Below are 18,240 nucleotides of genomic sequence, written 5' to 3'. Positions count from 1 at the left end.
GGAGAGACACCCTCCCGCCGCGCATGCGCAGCTGCCTCCCTCTGGCCGCCGGCCGCCGCGGGGCGCGCATGCGCGGTGAGCGGGGCGGGTGCGCGACCCGGAGCTGGCGGGAGGAGGAGGAGGGCACGGTATGTGGAGGGCGGTGCGGCGGGGCTGCTCCCTCCCGCTCTCCCCGTCCCGCGTCCCTCTCTGGGGCCGTCCTGGGGGGGTGCGCCCCCCCCCCCCCCTTTCCTCCCTGCGCGGCCTGCGCCGGGCCTCGCCTCGCCTCCTCACATCACCTCAGGCGGGACGGGGCGCCCGCGCCCCGCCGCTCCCCCGGTGGACGTCGCCTGGCTATGGCGGCCGGCAGCAACCGCGCCCCCCCCCTCCCCTCCCCGCGGCGGGAGGCCTGAGGGGGCGAGGGCCGCACCGGGGGAGCCGTCCCGGCGTGGCGTGGCGTGGCGGGAGGGGCTCCGCAGCGCGGGGCGGGCGAGGAGGAGAAGGAATCGGCCCGGCCGGGGGCTCGCCTGGCCTCCCTGCCGCCTGCGAGGCCCGCGGCCGAGTGCGATGGATGAGTTGGGGTCTGCTCGTCACTCTTTCTGGGGTGGTTTCAGAAAGAAAGGGAGGCGTGCTGCACAGGTACCAGCAGCCTGGTGTCTCTTCACAGCTGCTAATTTCCTAAAGCACGTAGCTCTGCCTAAAACGTATGTCAGGACGAGGCTGTTGTTACGTGCGCCTAACCGCAGCTTTGCAGTCCATTGTCTAGTCTGGGAAGTTTGGGAATCGCAGAAACATTTAAAGTGTCTGTTTCCCACATTTGCTCTTCCCTGGCATCCAGGTGGCATGAACAGACTAACAGGGGCTTAGCTTAACTGCCATCGAAAAGAAGATATTTTCAAGTGCTAGATAGATAACTTATGTCATGGGCAGGCAGGATGATGTTGTGATATAGGGCCAGAACCTGAAGAATAATGAACACTGCATGAGGTGCTGTGTCCTTTGTATTTCTTCTTAAGAAAAGGTGTGGTCTAGTAATAGTTACTGAGTATTTGCATGTGGCACTGCAGTGGTGCCTGATGTCTATGAATACATTGAAACAGCTGTATTTATGACACATCCTCTTTGAAAGAGGGGAAGAACGTAAAACTGGCCAGATTCTTTAAGAGCGTTTTTCTGTTATTTTTAAGACCCCGGGAGGGAAGCATTTGAGGGGTAGGGAAGGTACTCATTTGAAGCACGCTATAACCCCCTGAAGCCACATTGTTGGGCCAATGAGAGCTGTACCGCTGGCATAAGTATGAACAGTTGCTTCAGCTGCACTCTGATGGCTGTCGTGTAGACTCTGGGTCCATAAACACTAGAGTTGTTAAGCTTTTGTGGAGCTGTTCAGCTGCCCAAGGAAGAGGTGGTAGGCCCATGGAAGTAGCCCACAAGTGGATTCAGGTTTCTGGTCATCGCTTGGACCACACTACTAAGGAAACATATGTCAACACTGCACTACTGTGTCCAGCTCGGCTCCCCAGTACAAGAAAGACAACGTCACACTGGAGCAAGTCCAGTGAAGGGCCACAAAGATGATTAAGGGTGTCTGACATATGAGGCAAGGCTGAGAGAGCTGGGACTCTTCAGCCTGGAGAAGAGGAAGGTCAGTGGGATCTTATAAGTGTGTATAAATACCTGATGGGAGGGAATAAAGAAGGTGGAGCCAGACTTTTTTCAGTACTATGCAGTGAAAGCACAAGAGGCGGTGAGCACAACCTGATACATTTTTTCATTTAAACAGAAGAAAAATTATTTACTGCTATGATAATTGAACACTGCAACAGGTTCCCTAGAGAGGTTGTGGCTTCTCCACCCTTGGAGATAATGAAAACCCAACTGAAAAGGATCCTGAGCAGCCTGCTCTAGTTGACCCTATTGCGAGTAGGGGGATTGGACTAGACAATCTCCAGAGGTTCCTTCCAACTTCTGTGTATCTATGATTGTCTAATGTACTTGAAGAAACATGTCTGTTTTTCTTAAAGAAACATTTTTTTTCCCCTGAGTGCTTTTTTATTTTATGATTGAATTGCTATAAATCAGTGAAAGTTTTTAGTGTTCATTTCTTCTGTCAGTACTAACATTTAGTTTGCTCTGCAGATGTCCTGTAACATCGTGGGTGAAGAGGACCTCTTTTTGGAAGAAAAAAGATTCAAGCAGTACTGTGAAGAATTTATTAAACATTCACAGCAGATAGGAGATGGTTGGGAGTGGAGAACTAGCAAGGTAAAATAATCATAGTGTTACTTTTTAGATGCTCTTGCTGGCCTTGTTGACAACCACCACAAGCCAGAACATCCTTTAAGGGGGGTTTACAACGTGAAATAAATGGGATTTTACACAGCTGGTCCAAGAACAAAATAGTGCATAGGTGGTTTACATGAGGATTTAGGCCAGTACATGTATTCAGTAGGGTTCATGAATCCAGAAACAACTGCTGGGGTGGCCTAGTGCAACCTGTTGTGTAACAAAGGGGTAGGATTACCTGAGGTGATTTCTATTGTGATCAGAAAATGTCTTTTTAAGACATTATGCAGTCTTCATTATCAGAATTCCCAATGATGGGGAAACAGTCACAGCTCTCAACAAGGCTTTTGAATAGTTGGCTATGCTTAAAATTGATATAAAAAAAAAAAAAAGCTGTTACTTTTAATCTTAACTGCCTAGCTTCATCTTCCAGCCATTGGTAGCTGTACCTTGTCTACTAAGCCGAGGACCTGTCTTTTATCAGAACTCTCCCTGTTTTGGTACTTTAGATTCAGATCTATTCATCCCTTAACCTTGTCAGCGTAAAAGCAAAACTTGTTGAGCTCCCTGACTATTTGATGTGTTTTCCAGTATTTTAATCAGTTTTGTGGATCTCCTCTGAATCCTTTCCAGTATATAAAAATCCTTTTTCAGCTGTGGGCAGAACTAGACAATGAATGTTGTATCACTGTGAAATGCAAACCTTCCTACTCCGGGCAGGTGCTTGTGGTTATATATCCAAGGATCACTTTAACCCTTTAAGCTGAAATAGCACATACCTTTGTTCTAGATGTGTGACTAATATTTTATATTAAAATACATGTTAGTTGCATACAGCAACCAGAAGAATCTGTCCATATTAATGATCAATCCTCATTATTTGCTGCTTCTCCATGACTTTCAAACCTCACCAATAATAATTACATATTGTTTCTAGGTCATTAATCAAAATTTTAAATAACGCAGGGCCCAGAGTAGTCCCACAGGAGCCCATTAGAATCACTTCTTTTATGATGATTCCCTATTTTTTAAGTTACATTTTAGATCTGTGAATTAATCATTTTTTCATTGGTTAATGTGTATCAAGTTAGTGTGGGACTATTTTAATTTTTTAATTATCTGCTTGTGGAATCAACAGTTACCTTACGGAACTCTAAGCCTACATTGTTATGACTTCTATGTTTATCAATGAAACATGTCTTTTTAGTCACCCTGACAAAATCTATTTTTCTTAAATAACTACATTTACTGTATATATTTCTGTATTTACTGAATTCTATATGATCTCTTCTTTTACTTTGCTTGGGATGAAGTCAAGCTAATATGTGTATAGTTACACAAATTAGCCAGGATATAAAGATATATGGATAACGCTGGCTTTCTTCAAAATTCTCTGAAACTTCCACAATGCTTGAAGACTTGACAAAAATCAGCAGTTCTTACATACTGATTTAAAAATACCTAATGATAGCACTTCATGCTAAGGTCCTGCTTAACCACTGCTGAAATGAAAACTTCGTAATAGTTATGGCTTATGGCTACATAATTTGTGTTTGTTCTATAATAACAACAGAAATATTTTGAATACTTGCTTTTTCTACTTTGAATGCTTCTGTTATTTTCCATCTAATAAGAAATCCACACAGTTCTAGGATTTTTTTTTGTCACACTTCTTTTGATGGGTGGGCAGTATAGGTTTTCATATGTTCTGTTGCTTCTCTGATTGGTTTTCAGTAATGGGTGGTTTGGGATACTCATTATCTGTGTATTCTTTCTGCTGCAGAAAATTTACTGCTCTAGCTTTTTTTTTTTCCTTTTTTTTTTTTTTTTTTTTTAGTTTAATGGCTTTCTTGGTTTCCCATGCTTTCATGAATTTTGGAGAGAAAAATCATGCTTGTACCATTTTGAAATGCAAGATGTGTCAGAGTAAATGTATGCCATCATTTCTACATAAGTAATTGTACATTAGCATATGTAACCCTTTCATCACAGATGAAACAGAATTTCAGTGAGAAGCAGGATCTTTGCCTTAGATGCATTCTGTTTAGAAGTTTTTAAAAGAGTGCAAATATTAGCCAAATGTTACAATGCACCCTTTCTTACAGGCAACCATTTGAAACTTTAGATTTCTGTCCAAGGCTATATTTGTGAGGATTTATTCAACAAAGAAAGATGCTCTGAGCCTCTGTTGGGAATTTAATACATGGGTCAAAGTTTGAACTTTCTGTGAAATAAGAAGCTTTGCTGGAAATAGCAGAATGAGATAGATTTTTGTTCTCACATATAAAAAAATTGTAAGAGATTTTTTTTTAATGGGCCAAGTTGGTGACTGTGATTTCAGTGTGCAATGAAAACCTGGCCATTGAGACCATCCGTTTATAGTATGCAGTCTGGGAAGGAAGCTTTTCGTTAACAAGATGTCTCATTGTCTTTTTGCTTTTTTTACCAGTGTATGTGTTGTGGGTAGTTTGGGGCACTCTTAATTTTGCTGATGTAATGCACTTGGATCCCATTCCTCATTCCATACTTACGTGAATAGAGCCATTGATAGCAATAAGACCACACAAGTAAACCAGGCTTGTAGAACTGTGTTCTTGTGTTCCTATGTTTTCTGTAGAGATTAAATTTAGGTGATGAAATACTCATTGTTTTTGTGGAGCTTGCTGTTGTGGCATAAGCTCACATGGCCCAAGCAGAACCCTGTATTTATAGCTGTAAGTGAAATGTTCTAAACTATGTTATTTTTATAATCTGGGTTTTTCTCCCAGAAGAAAGCTGTAAAAAAGCCAAGAGCACCTCTACTGTAGAACCTCATGGAGCTAAACTTCAGTGCTGTTATTAGGGATGGAGAATTAAATCTTGGCCATGAAGGCTGCCCTGTTTGCTTTTTGCTTTATGTTTGTTTCATATTTAGTTAGGTTAATCTACGTAATCATATCAAAGGCTATATCAGTTCACTTTTGCTTATGATACTCACAAAACAGCTGGAGTAGAAATGGACTCCCTTTCCACATTAATGGGATCAAAGTCCTTGCTGAAGTATTGATTTATTTGTGGGGGCAGAAGTGTACAAAATACATAACACTACAGAGAGTGCAACAGGAGGGATGCTTCTCTTTCCTGCCACCTCTCCTGTAGCCTCTGACATACAGCTGTCAAATACAGAGACTGCTAACTCCACATTTCTAGCTATCCATAGATACTTTTTCATGGCACTCAAATACTACAGAATGCAAAGGCTATGGAGCTTGGCTTCTCTCTGCTGACAGGAAGAACTGGTTCAGGGAGGTGAACACTATATCCAACCCTTCTCTGGCAAAGCTCATTGTGCCTTGGGGCATTTTACCTCTGTGGGTGGCTCTAGTAGTTTCTTTGCTGCTCTTACAGGGATAAATACCAATGCAGGTAGCTTTACTCCTGCTGACACTCACATGAAGCTCCACGAGGAGAGACCTGAGAGAGTGTTGAAAGTGAAAGAAGTGGCTTTTGTATCACCAAGTTAGGCTTATTTTTTCTGTCACTGTTGTCCTCTGCATGGTTGATTCTTCATTGCACAGGATGCAGTTTGTTTTGCAGCCAGGACATCCAGCAAAGTTTGGTGGATTCATGCTCTTGATGAGATTTAGTGAGAAAATAAAGCATGCAATAGGAGAAGTTATGAGCAAGGTAGTTGTTCATAGTATGAGTCATGCTTAAAAATTAATGGACAAAATACATGTAGAGAGCATTATCATTTTTTATGTGTGAAACTTGGTAAGAACAAAGTAAACAAGTAGCCCATAGCAGATTTTGGAGGTACATCTATTCTACAGTGTCCTTGAAAAGAGAGAGCTAGTGTGTCAGAATAAAACCCATGTTGATTTAAAGGTCAGAATACATGAAATAAACTCTGTCAGCAATGACGGATTAACCAAAGAGTTAAATTATAGTTAAATTTGCAGCCTTGTCAAGCAATTTAATGCTACATTAATGAATTTTGTAGAGAGACTGTTTTGAATAGAATCCTTTTTCATCAGATGTTGCACATATGCTTTCTGTGTTTCTCTAAAATAAAACGTAATGAAACAGCTAATAAAACCCCAATTTATTTGTTTCCTTTGAGAAATAAGTTCTTAACATGCAACTACTGTTCTTTATGTTCTGTGTACTCTTTCTCCCTTTCAGAGTGTACATTTTTCCAGTGATCTGTTATTAAACTTTTTCTCTCCTCTTACTTCTAACAAAAAAAAAAAAATGTTTATATATGTGTGCAGATAGTCAGGTCAGCACAGGGGGAAACCTCTTAAACATTCTCCTGCCACTCTGAAATTGCACAAGGACCTTTTACAACAGTAGACCGTATGGCCTGGGAAGCAGAATGATAAAAAGGGAACTGGGAGAAGGTACAGCTTTGTCTGTTTTCTCTTACATTTGACCCTCAGACGTGATCAAGAGAAGGGAACAAATTGTGACTCTGCACATGTTAAGTTCTGAAGTGTTGTGGGGTTTTTTTTTTTTTCCAGGACTTTAAGAAAGTTAGAGGGGGAACAGAGCAAAACTAAACCAATCTACCAAGAATTGGCAAGTTTATACTGCTTGAGATAGATCAAAATTGTTAATAGCTGCTCATCTCTTCGTGACCTTAGTTCACTCTGTTCCATTTTTTTGGCACTCAACCTGATCCCCAGGTAGCAGTTGTCTTATTCAATTAATAGCTATACTAAATTTTATTTTTGCTGTTCAGGTCTTTGACTCCTTTAACACCAAGAACTAGTGTAAACTACCTGTGAGAAGATGCTGAAAAGCAATGCCGTCACTGGTGCCTATAAAAAGACTTGGAACTTATGCCTAAATACCATGCTCTGTTTATTTTCTAGAACAGTGATGATACTTGGTTACAGAAAATTTTTTTCTTTCTTGTTTTCTGAACACAGGACCTTGGTGATGGTTATCTTACTAAAACACAGTTCCAAGTAAGAAATAGAGACCTCCCACCAGATCTGAAGGAGAAAAACAATGATAACATTGAACAAACGTTATTTACACATGTTGAAGTAAGTACAGATTTTAGACTTTTGTGTTTATAAAATAAATCATGAACAGGATTTTTTAAAATACTATACTGTTTCCCTCCAGAAAGATGTCAGATCTTAAGTTACAAGTGGCTTTTAATTATTCTACCTACAGTTGCTCTTATTCATGCATACAGCTATATTGGTGATGAAAATTGGGAGGAAATGGAAAGGCTCCATCATCTGTTACGTATATATTTCCCTCATGGAAGGATAATTTTTATTTGCACATTGATTCACTAACATTAAGGAAACTTCTTTTTGTATGTGGAAAAAGATTAAGCATGAAGATTTAGTTATCTCAGAGGTAAATATTAATTAAAAAATAAAGAAAACTTTGAGGTTAATAATCATTTGAAGTGATATTTACTAAATAAGTAAGTTGTGTATAAGAATTTTGTACTCAGTGTATACTTTTCTACTGTGGAACTAACTTAAAATACTGAGCAATTTTTTGGAACTGGTGGTGGGAAATAAAATCGATTTGGTGTTCTTGAAGGAGAGTAAACTTTTTCGTTCCAGAAAATGAAAGCCGTTCCTTAAACTTGGGGTGAGCTGATCTGAATGATTATTTGCTTGTTTGATTCTGCATTAGACCTCCAGGTTATTGACTAATCAAGATAAAAACAGTAGAAATTCACTCCCGTGTTATGTTGTTACCATAAATATGAAAACAAATCTTGGATTATAATTGACTGAAAACAACATATTCTATATATTATAAAGTATTGAATAGGTGGACATGGCATATTTTCCAGTTACCTTTTTCTGCAGCAATTCTTTTTTTCAGCAGCGCACAGATTTTATTCCCCACCCCCCACCCCGGAGACTCTGGTACAGGGTCTGAAATCAGTATTGTTTTGGCCTGGTTTCTGAACAAAATGGCATGTAAAACAGTCATGCTTTCTGTTAGTCTGTGATGTAGTAATTTCTACTGATTTTTTATTTCACTCACACATTTCAGCTGTATTTTAAAGAGGGGTAGATATCAAAAAGTATTTGCTTCTTAAAAATCTTGTGAAAGCAGATGGCTGGCTAGATGAAAATGACTTTTTCTGGCAGGTAGTCTGATCTTCATGTTCTGTTTGGCTAGTCAGTGCAAGTACAGGACTGGACTAAAGCAGCACCTTGGTCCCTCTGAGTGCCATGAGGAACAGCTAGGGTTCACATGCCAGAAGTAAGCTGGAAACGAGACATGGTTCAGTTGCCAGTAAGACAAATCGTTTAATACACTGAAAAAAAAAAAAAAAAAAATTTTACAAGCCTGTTGCTGATACTCCAGCTTTGATATGAATCGGAATCCATATAATCTTTAGAATCATTATCTGTAGTTGTTTGATAAGTACCAATTATAAGCATAGTATGTAAGTCACCTGAAAGGTAGCTGAAGCATTTTAAGTTTTTGTTTAATTTAAATTCTAGTATTTCTTAAAATGAAGGCTAATATCAATTCTTCAGAGGTTGTTACTTAATTGTCACTATGACAGTGTTTGTATACTTCAGTCCTGACTTGTAAGAACAGATGACTGTTTATATTCAAAATTGCTCTTAACGATTGTGACTTTTTTTTAATAATGAATCGAGTCTTCATTACAGAGTGTACTTTAAAAGAACGTCTTGTAAAAAGCTATTGAGTCCCTCTGCAAAGAAGTATCAGCTATAGAAAAACTGTCACAACACAAAAAAGGCTTCAGAGCCTGTAACATACTGAAACAGAGTCTTTAATATACTGAAATATAATAATAAACAGTCTTCAATATAATGAAATATGATTCCAGGCCAAACTATGGTTTATCAAGATACTGATATTAATAATTACCTCTTGAAATATTGTGAAAGATTTTCATGTTTTGAATCATAGAAATGGCTAGGTTAGAAGAGACCTTGAATGTTAGCTAGTCCTCTTTGAGAAGAAGCCTTTGTTCATGTTGCATAGTAGCAGTAAAGATGAAAGGTGAAGCAAGAGAAAGGTCTTAGAAAATTATGTAAGTTATAAGACATAAGGATACGCATAAGAAAAAAACTGAGTTTCCTCTCCAAAATATTCACTGCCTAATAGAGATTATGTCAAATGTATATTCTGAAGGGTAACCCGGCTGTTAAAGTTACTTAATCTAGAAAATGGAAGAAGCACACCAATAAGTTGGAAAATGAAATTTCCTGTGGATACATAAAGTAAAACTATATATTTAACACTAAGAAGAAAGATGGAAATGGTGACTGGGGTAAATTTGCTCAAGCACGGCAGTGCATGTATAAGATGCATCTGCTTTTCCACAAATGTTGAATGTCAGAGTCCTGTTGCACTAACAGCCTGTTACTTAAATAGGTTTTGTTTTTGTAAAAGTATATGTTGCACCCATAAATCACATGGTGTTATGCAGTTACTGCAAGCTCTCTCAGTAAGTTATTGAAATACGTTCTAATGAGTAGAATTCAGCAAAAGTTGTGGTCTTGGTAGAAATTGGAAAGGGTTCCACTGGTTATGTGCATTCAATATTTAGCATTTTTTCCTTAGAAAATTTATAAATTTTATTTTTATATAGTTCAAGTCTAAAGGAGCTCTAGATAAGAATTTAAATTTATTTTGGAAAAAATGTGGCCATTGTCTGATACTTGCATATTTCACAATTTTCAGTTTCAGAGTTACTGTAATGATCTAGATTTTTCTGTATTGTATCTCTACCATTTGTGTCGTATTGGAATATTTCCATCTGTCAGTAGTCTCCTTCAAGGTGTGGTAGGATATATGATAAATAGTTTTATGTAAGATAATTAACTAGGAACAGTAAGAAAGCAAAAATAAGGAAATTAAGGTCCAAGTAATCAATATCCATTTTTATGAACAACCAGTGTTGACAAAAAGACAAGGAAAAAAATATACTGTGGTATATGACAGGGCATAAGAGGCTTCTCCTCTTCCTGTTCCTGGGAATCCCGTTCAGAGATTGCAAATAGAATGTTAGTTTTGGCAGGCAAGGTGAAAATTAGGAGAAAAATGGGAAGACAGATTTTTGAAGCTGGGTGGAAATATGGGAAGGTTGTCCATAGTGAGGCTATAACTCCTCTTTAAGCAATTGAACCAAAGACACGTCAGGGAAGAGGTGATGTTGAATAAATCAGTGAGTATATACTGTTGTACCAAAGAGTATGGTTAGGATGTTGAAACTGCAGAGAAGCAAAATTATTACTGTTCTGTTCACTCTTAATCTGTGAAGATATTGAAATGTAATGATACAATACAGAAAATACACAGAATAGCTGAAGTAACTTTATTCAAATAGAAAATCAATTGTCAGTTACCACAGTATCAAGAATGTGCTAATCTTATTGGATCTCCAGAGAACATGATAAAATTATTTGAAAAGTTTATTTCAGCTTATTGGTGATATGGACAGTTAACGTTTCCAATTTTCCATCTCATTGTCTGGTATCTAAATATTTGGAGCCTTCCTGGTGAAGGAGTGATGAATAACTATGTATTCTGGTCTTTTCTACAGAGCAGTCTGTATTATGTGTTATGCTTGGTTCCATTTATACAAGTTGTGTTTTCATCTGAAAACCAAGAATAAAATTCTGTGTGGGTTTCTTCCTGCTTATTTTAGATATCTGCAATATAGAGCTTGTCACTTAAATCTTTGTTTCAGCCTGAGGAGGTAAAAAAGCATTTTTGGGTATAAATCAGTCAACCTATTTTAGGTGTCTTCTTTAGGAGAAGATGAGTCTAAAAGTGTCTGTTTTTCTTCACTGATGATCAAGGGAAGCTAGATGGTTAACCTGGATGTAGATGTTTGCATTTTGTCATGTAAATCTCATACAACAAAATATGGATCTGAGCTCATTAAAAGCAGTAGTGATTTTTGGTGGTGACTTCACTGAGGCCAAGATTTCACTTTGATGGTAAAGCTTATACTTAGTTGAGGACTGTCTTTTGTAAAGTAGCAACTGGGAAAAAAAAAAAAAAAGGATTTAAGGATAAACTGTTGGAGCATTGGCTTAAGCTTTGATTGAGATCCTTGCATTGAGACTGTCATGCTTGTGCAGTGGAACGCTGTGGCTTTGTGATACTGGGGGTCAGAATGGGCAGTCACAGTCAGTACCTGTAATGGTTCTGCACATGTTAGTGTGCCAAAGTACCACCCTTTTTTGGGGGGTGGGGTAAGGGTGCTGTGAGTTGCTATATTCTAACTCCTGTTGGAACTTCTTACTTGCACAGAGGTTCCTGTATTGCAGGTATTGTGAGATACTAAGGATCACCTGATAGGCAGTAAGTTGCTGTAATGGGAGACAGCCTGCACTATAGGACCAGCAGGAATACAGTGGAAGCTAAGACCAGGTTTGGGAACCACTGTGCTGTACTGCAGCAAGTTGGCATATTGTCTAGTATGAAGCAGGTTTTCCATTTTCTGGAACTTGGAGGCTTCTGCTTTGCACCTAATAGCTAATTGATGGTTTCTTCAGCTATTTGGCAGGCCTGCAGAATTCAGACTGTCTCCTTCTTATCTTTTTGCATGTCAGTGAACCTTTGATATCTGCTAGTTTCCAGACACACTCCTGCTAATGCCTGAGCTGTCCTAGGCAGTAGAGGAGTTACCTTATGAACTCACATGAGGACTGTATAGGGTGTTGGGAGCTGTGAGAAGGCTCACAGCTTTAAGTGGGTACAGTATAAGCATCATGAGTTGGATTTTATTCTTTATATTGAAATGACCCTTAACACAAGTTTAGGGGAAGGTAAATGTAAAAAAGTGTTTATGTCCTCATAGGTGCACTGACACTATAAAGCAAGGTATCTGGAGACAGGTATGCTTAAATGCTAATATCTACTTAAAGCAGTTTAAGAAAGTTCCTCTCTGTACTTGGCAGTAACTTGAGCTGTCAAGCTATTTAGCTAACCAGGTGCCTGGGGATGCTGTTTTATGCAGACCCTATCCTTCCATTTGCCATCTTACTAGAAAAAGATTGAGAATGTTCCTCTGGAATGCCATTCTCTTATTTCTGTGGATTTAGTTTCATCAAGATGTTTGTTTTCACATCCAGATTGGTAAACAGAAACTACTAATGACATTGTGACTAACCATAAACTTTTGACTGAGTTTGTGGAGAACACCCTTCCAACCAGTGAGATCAGATTCGGTCCCTAGGATATGAGCTGAAGAGTTCATAAATCTTTTAGAGCATTTTCCAATAGAATAAAAATAGCATGAGATGCAAAGCAAGGAACTGATACAAACACACGGTGCCATTTGAAAATTTTTAAGTTGCAATTTTGTTCTGGTTAAATTTTGATTGAATCAGTTGTTGTCTTTCTGTGCTCTCCTGACTTTATGCCAAATGAGTGTCAGCTATACTTTTCTGCAGACAATATAAATCTTGTGTAACCACCATACTGTATTCTGGCTAATTCAGCCACAATCTTCAGTGTATATTCTTTCTTGATCCAAATCAAATCTGTCCTGCCAAGGGATCTGTCAGGATTTGTATCAATGAACATGGAATTGTGTCTTCTTTTGTATAACTTATCTCACATGTGGAAACACATTTCAAATATTTCTATATTGACAATCTTATATTACCCAAATTTATAAAAGAGATTTGTGTAAGTTGTTCATCACAAGCTCTTCATGGAGACTGGATGCAATGATGACCAGCTGTGGGAGGTAGCAAGTTTGATGATCTTAACCTGGGCTTGGTTTTGAGGGATACTGTGGCACTGGTATCTTGACCGTGAGGCAGTAGCTTCTGCTTCCACTGACACTGGAATCTGACCCTTCTATATTTGTGGGTTTTTTTTTCCCTTTTCAGTCATCCTCTTGTTTTCTAGTCAAGGTAAATCACAGTGAACAGAATGGTTTTTCCTCCCTATGATTGAAACTGTTCAAATGCTACGAAGTCATATTTCACTTACTTTATTATGAGCCTAGGTAGCCAACTGCACTGAAATGATGCCTTTCATTCTAGACTTTAGTATTTACCATCATCCAACTCCAGCTTTTGTTAAGTGCTGTGTAGACACATTTTAAGCAAGGACAGAACAATTACATATATTGTTATGTGAATTGTTGATAAGATGAAAAATACTGTACAAAATTAAAAATGAAGATAGTCCTCCTGCCTCAAAGAGCTTATATTCTAAAAGAGTAAAATAGGAAAATCTGGATTCACTTTATGCATTCTTTTTGTTTGTTATTCAAATAGCTCAAGGGAAGCAATGACTTGGAGTAATAATTCTCTGTGTGTGGTTTGTCTCAGCTCTTCTGGGTATTGCAGAAGAAGTGAGTCAGCGTGGAACCATTTCTGAAGCCAGAGCCATTGCTGCTTTATGAAGGAGTGGGCAGGTTGGGAATGTTGAAGGTCTGTTAATATCTGATGTTGCCTTTGGAAAATGAGCACTAGGCTTCACAAACATGTTGATTAAGTTATGTATTTACTTTTATGTGGACTCCGCCTTTGCTGGCAGATGTTCATTAGTTAGTGAAGAACTGCCTGATGGAGGACGTTGGAATGAGTCTGACATGTTTCTTGAACTTCATAATACCATGTGATTAGCTGTTCTGCTGTGCTGTTCAGTTTATAACAACTAGAAAATTACAATTCTTAGTAATTATTAATCATTTTTTTCTCTAAACAAATCCAGTATTTTTAGAATTAAGAACAACAACTTTTTTTGTGCAAAAGTAAATAAGATGAACTCAGTGTAAACATTTGCATAACCACAGTATTTGTTGGATGGTTAAAACATGTGAAGTGAAAACTCAGCAGACAGTACTTAAGGAGAAAAATGTAAATATATTTAATGGAATCCAGCACTCACTGCAGAAAATAATGAAAGGACCTTAGTAAAGAGGGAGACAATCAAATATTACATACTCACCAAAAACATCAGTTTGTAATGAATGATCAGAACAGTGCAGTTGCTCAGAAACAGGTGAGTTTACCCCTAGTCTTTTCAATAGGTTCCCTGTTGCTCTGAGAAGGGAAGTAAATCATGCTGCATCTGTAATCAACCCAAAATATGTTCCCTTGAAAAACTGATATGGGGAGCTTTGGTAGCTTTGATAGGAAGGAAGTATTCTAATTTCAGTTTGTCTCGGATCTACTCAGACCCTTTTCATCACGCTTGGCTTCCTATTCCAATTCCATTAGGTCTGCTGGGAGTGAGCTCTTCCTTTGGTGCTGCTGCCCAAAATGTTGCTAGTCAGCCTTAACTGCGCCACAGTACATGTCTGTGCCCTGTAAGTCCGTGTTAGCCAGACCAGTGTTTGGCCCCATCTTCCAAATTCCTTAATGCTTCATTGTCTAGCATATGTACCAGCAACCTTTTCAAATGCCGGGTCACAGAAGGGAAATCCAAATTGTTGATGGAAACGTGTAAAAAATAATAAGAAACCACTTATTCTAAGGAGATCTGAAGTGTGTTGCAAAATGCAGTGAAGATGCTTGTGATTTTGCTTAAAAATGTATTAATCTGAAATTGGAATTAGTCTTTTTTAAACCACAAGAAAATATTCTGGTGTGGATTTTATTAACTGTTTTCAACATGAAAAGGCTTGGCAAAGGAGTGACATTGTTTAGAAATATCAAGGCTGGAAGAAACTTTGGTGTAGACATTACACCCCTTCCTTGAGCTGGAGAAACCTCAATGAAGGAAGAGTGCTGTGGTGACAGAAGTCATTTGAATCCCAGATACATCCTGCTTCTGGGCTCTTCATTGATGGGATGCCTCAGTCTTCAAGGAAGAGGCTAAATGCTTCTGCAAAGTTCTGGAGACATGGGAAGTTTTTGTCTCCCACGCACAGACCTTTGTAGATCATTTTCAGTGTGTCACTTTGGTATCCTGGCAGTAGTTACATTTAGTTTTCAACAGCTTTGATGACATACTGTTGGCTTGACTATCATTGTGGGTGGTGGGACTCTGATCTTAATTCTCTATCTTACACATTCTTTGATTGCTGTTCTGTTTTACCCAGTAGGATATGCTTAATAAGTTTTCACAAACCTTAGAAATTATCTCAAAGCAAATATATAAACTAATTATGAAGCTTTTGGGAGAACTGAAGAAGCACATTGTATGACCTCCAAAAGTGATTTCTTTTTAGTTTAGATATTACCATAGAGTGATTTCAACTTTTTATCTGCTATCTTAGTATTCAGAGTTGTCGCTTAATATTAGCAAATAAATGCTACATCAAACACAGAAGAAGATGCTCTAATTCAGATTTGGTAAGTGAATGTGACAAGTCAGTTAGAGTTACCAAGGTTGAAGGCATGGTGTAATCCTAGTAGAATGTCTTCCTTCTGCAGTAAATAAACCTCCTTTTCCTATGGAGCACACATTGAGACTGGTAAGTGAAGACGGTTTTCTGAGAATCTGAACTTTGAGACACTAGTAATACCACTGATAGAATTATTTATAAGCTCCCTCATTTGGCCCAATGATCCTGTATTATAGATATTAAAAAGAAGTATTGTTATTTAGTTCTATTTAGTGCATTTTTTCATGACGTCCAGAAAGTTGTTTTGAAAAATTTATGAGGGTGGTTTTAGTGCATCTAAACAAAAAAAGAAAAATCCAGGCTGAAGTTTTTAAACTTTAATTCTTCAAGTTGAAATTTAATTGAATAATTTTTAAGTGTGATTTAATTTCATAAATGTACAGTCTGTCTTTTTTTATGTGTGCCTTCTTAATAAATTAAGTCGTTATTATGAGATTGTAAAAAATAATTTTTAAAAATGGTGCCAGAGTGGACTTCAACAGCAGTTGTCTTTGCCCTGTAAATTATGCTGACTGATTTACCTTAAAACTGTGTGTAATTGCATATACAGCAGAAGTATCTGAGAAACGTAGGCCACACATTCACATAGTCATGGGCTGTGTGTTTCCCCTCTTAATTTGCTAGGGTAATGTCTTTTTTTCACAAGGCTTCATGGCTTTTGCATCAAATGCTTGTATAGCCACATGCTTGGCATGCCTTGATACCTGGGCAAAACATTCAGAGGTTCCAACTTCTACAGTTTTATGAGTGGAAAGGCTTGTGAGAAGTTAAAATCTGTTTTTCTGTTTTCAATTTAAAAATATTGCTGTAGTAGTCTTAATAAGAAAAACTGCTATAAAAATAGACATTTCTTGTTCGTTGTGTTACTATTTAAACAAAAAAAAAGTTCATTATACAGTGGTCCACTGTTACAATGTATTGTTGTTGTTTCCCCCCTGCTTTTTTTTCTCCTCCAGAAAAAGTTCAGATTGAGCCACCATGAGTGGAAGAGGTACTGAAGTGATGGGCATATCAACAGTGCTTATGGTGGCTCATATGGCCACACCGTGGCATCCTACTATATTATTTAATATATTAAAACTAATGTGTCTTGTAACATAGTACCATTGTGGCATTTCCTAAGCAGTGCTGTACTTGAGGATAATGGGGATGAAGAGTTTTGGGGGAGCATACTAGTAAGATGCAATGATTCTTCATCACGTATGAGCAAGTAGGTGCCAAATACTTGCCCAGTTAAACCTCTAAAACTAGATTGTTCAGGAGTTTGAACGGGCTGTACACTACAGCGTTTTTACTCAGTACAACTCATAAATAGGGACGGGCATGTGGTTAAAAGCTCACTAGAATGCATGAAAGACCCACATGCGTTACTCTGAATTTTACTCTCACAGTTTGCTTTATCTCTAAATTGTGTGCATTTTCATATTAAGACTACAGTTTAGGATTCAGTAGAACACGATACATATTGGTGGTACTTGTTCAGAATTGATTAATCACCAAGATACGCAAAATGCAAAAAGATGATGCTCCAAGCATATACATGGAAGCTGACAGTGATTTTAAATATAATAGAAAGAAGATTAATGTTAAAATTCTTCCATTCCTAAAAACACTTCTTCATGTGTGTTTGGAGTAACCTGGTCTTGAGAAGGTAAAGGAAAGGGATTTTGGAGCAATAGAAATACTTCTGAAATTAATTGATACAGAGTTATGTTTTGGTTTGGCCATTGTAGGGTACGGAGATGTAAGAGAGGTGCCCAAATCATGAGCAGCATTTTGGAAGCCTGGGTTTTAAAGCGTGCTTCTGTTTTATGTCCATACATATGTCCTAAGTTAGTGATGGTGGCAAATAGGGATGGATGGAGTGAAGAAGAATGAGCCTTGCTCCCAGCAGTCTGGGTGGCATTGCCGCACCAGCATGATGGGCGGTATATGCTGTGCCAGGTGTAGATTAGTTTGCTCCTTCCCAGAGTGGTGAGGGAGTCCTAAGGGAGATTGCAACACCCTAATCCTAATTTCAGCATTTGGCTGCTCCAGGGGCAGTCTGGTGATGCGCTGCCCTAACTCTGGGCAGAGCATTGTCTTTTTGTCCAGACTGTATTTTTCAAATGTTTGACATTAGCTCACAAACAAGAAACAGGACACTATAGTATTTGTCAATACTGTTTTACCACAAAGGAAACAAAATCACAATCTAGTAAATTGTTAGCATTTTACTTTTTATGGTGAACCTCAAAATACTTCATGTTGCCAGTCTTGCATATATGCCTGCCTTTGTTTCTTTTAAATTAAATTGTACTGGTACAGTGTTATGCTCTAATTTTCTAGGGGCAATGCTCATCTGTATTGGAGTAATACTCTTATTTTGGCCAAATGCCTCTATTTGGTAGCAGCATTATATGATTCATCTTTCAGTGAGTTTGGATTATTCGCCTGCAACATACAGGTCATGTTGGCTTGGAGCGAATATTGCAGTTTTAGGGCCTTAGCGTGAGCAGTGGCTTCCTGAGAACCAGGCAAAATGGTCAAACTTCCATATGTTGCTACTTTGTAGAAAATTCATTGCTATTGTCCTTTTAGCTGTGAGGTCTAACTGAGTTGTGTTTGCTCCCCAACACCATCTCACCATCATTGTCTCTGAACTGTTT

At 38.5% G+C, this 18,240-nt stretch overlaps 1 protein-coding gene across 6 annotated transcripts in view; it reads left to right on the top strand.

The window, feature by feature from the left end:
- Nucleotides 1-57: 57 nt before the first annotated feature.
- The window catches only part of ATG10 (autophagy related 10), an 86,937-nt gene continuing 68,754 nt past the window's right edge, over nt 58-18,240 (top strand). Inside the window, exons 1-3 of one of the 6 annotated variants that reach the window (XM_030003672.1) lie at nt 58-75; nt 2,119-2,244; nt 7,179-7,298. In XM_030003672.1, the coding sequence (XP_029859532.1) occupies nt 2,119-2,244; nt 7,179-7,298 (246 nt within the window). In that variant the 5' untranslated portion in view covers nt 58-75. The other 5 variants (XM_030003670.1, XR_003921804.2, XM_030003667.2 and 2 more) reach the window with 5 other exon arrangements.

Source organism: Aquila chrysaetos, chromosome Z (assembly GCF_900496995.4).
Source record: "Aquila chrysaetos chrysaetos chromosome Z, bAquChr1.4, whole genome shotgun sequence".
Lineage (NCBI taxonomy): Eukaryota > Metazoa > Chordata > Aves > Accipitriformes > Accipitridae > Aquila > Aquila chrysaetos.
The sequence above is the reverse complement of the archived record's forward strand: the minus strand, read 5'-3'. Positions and strand labels throughout refer to the sequence as shown.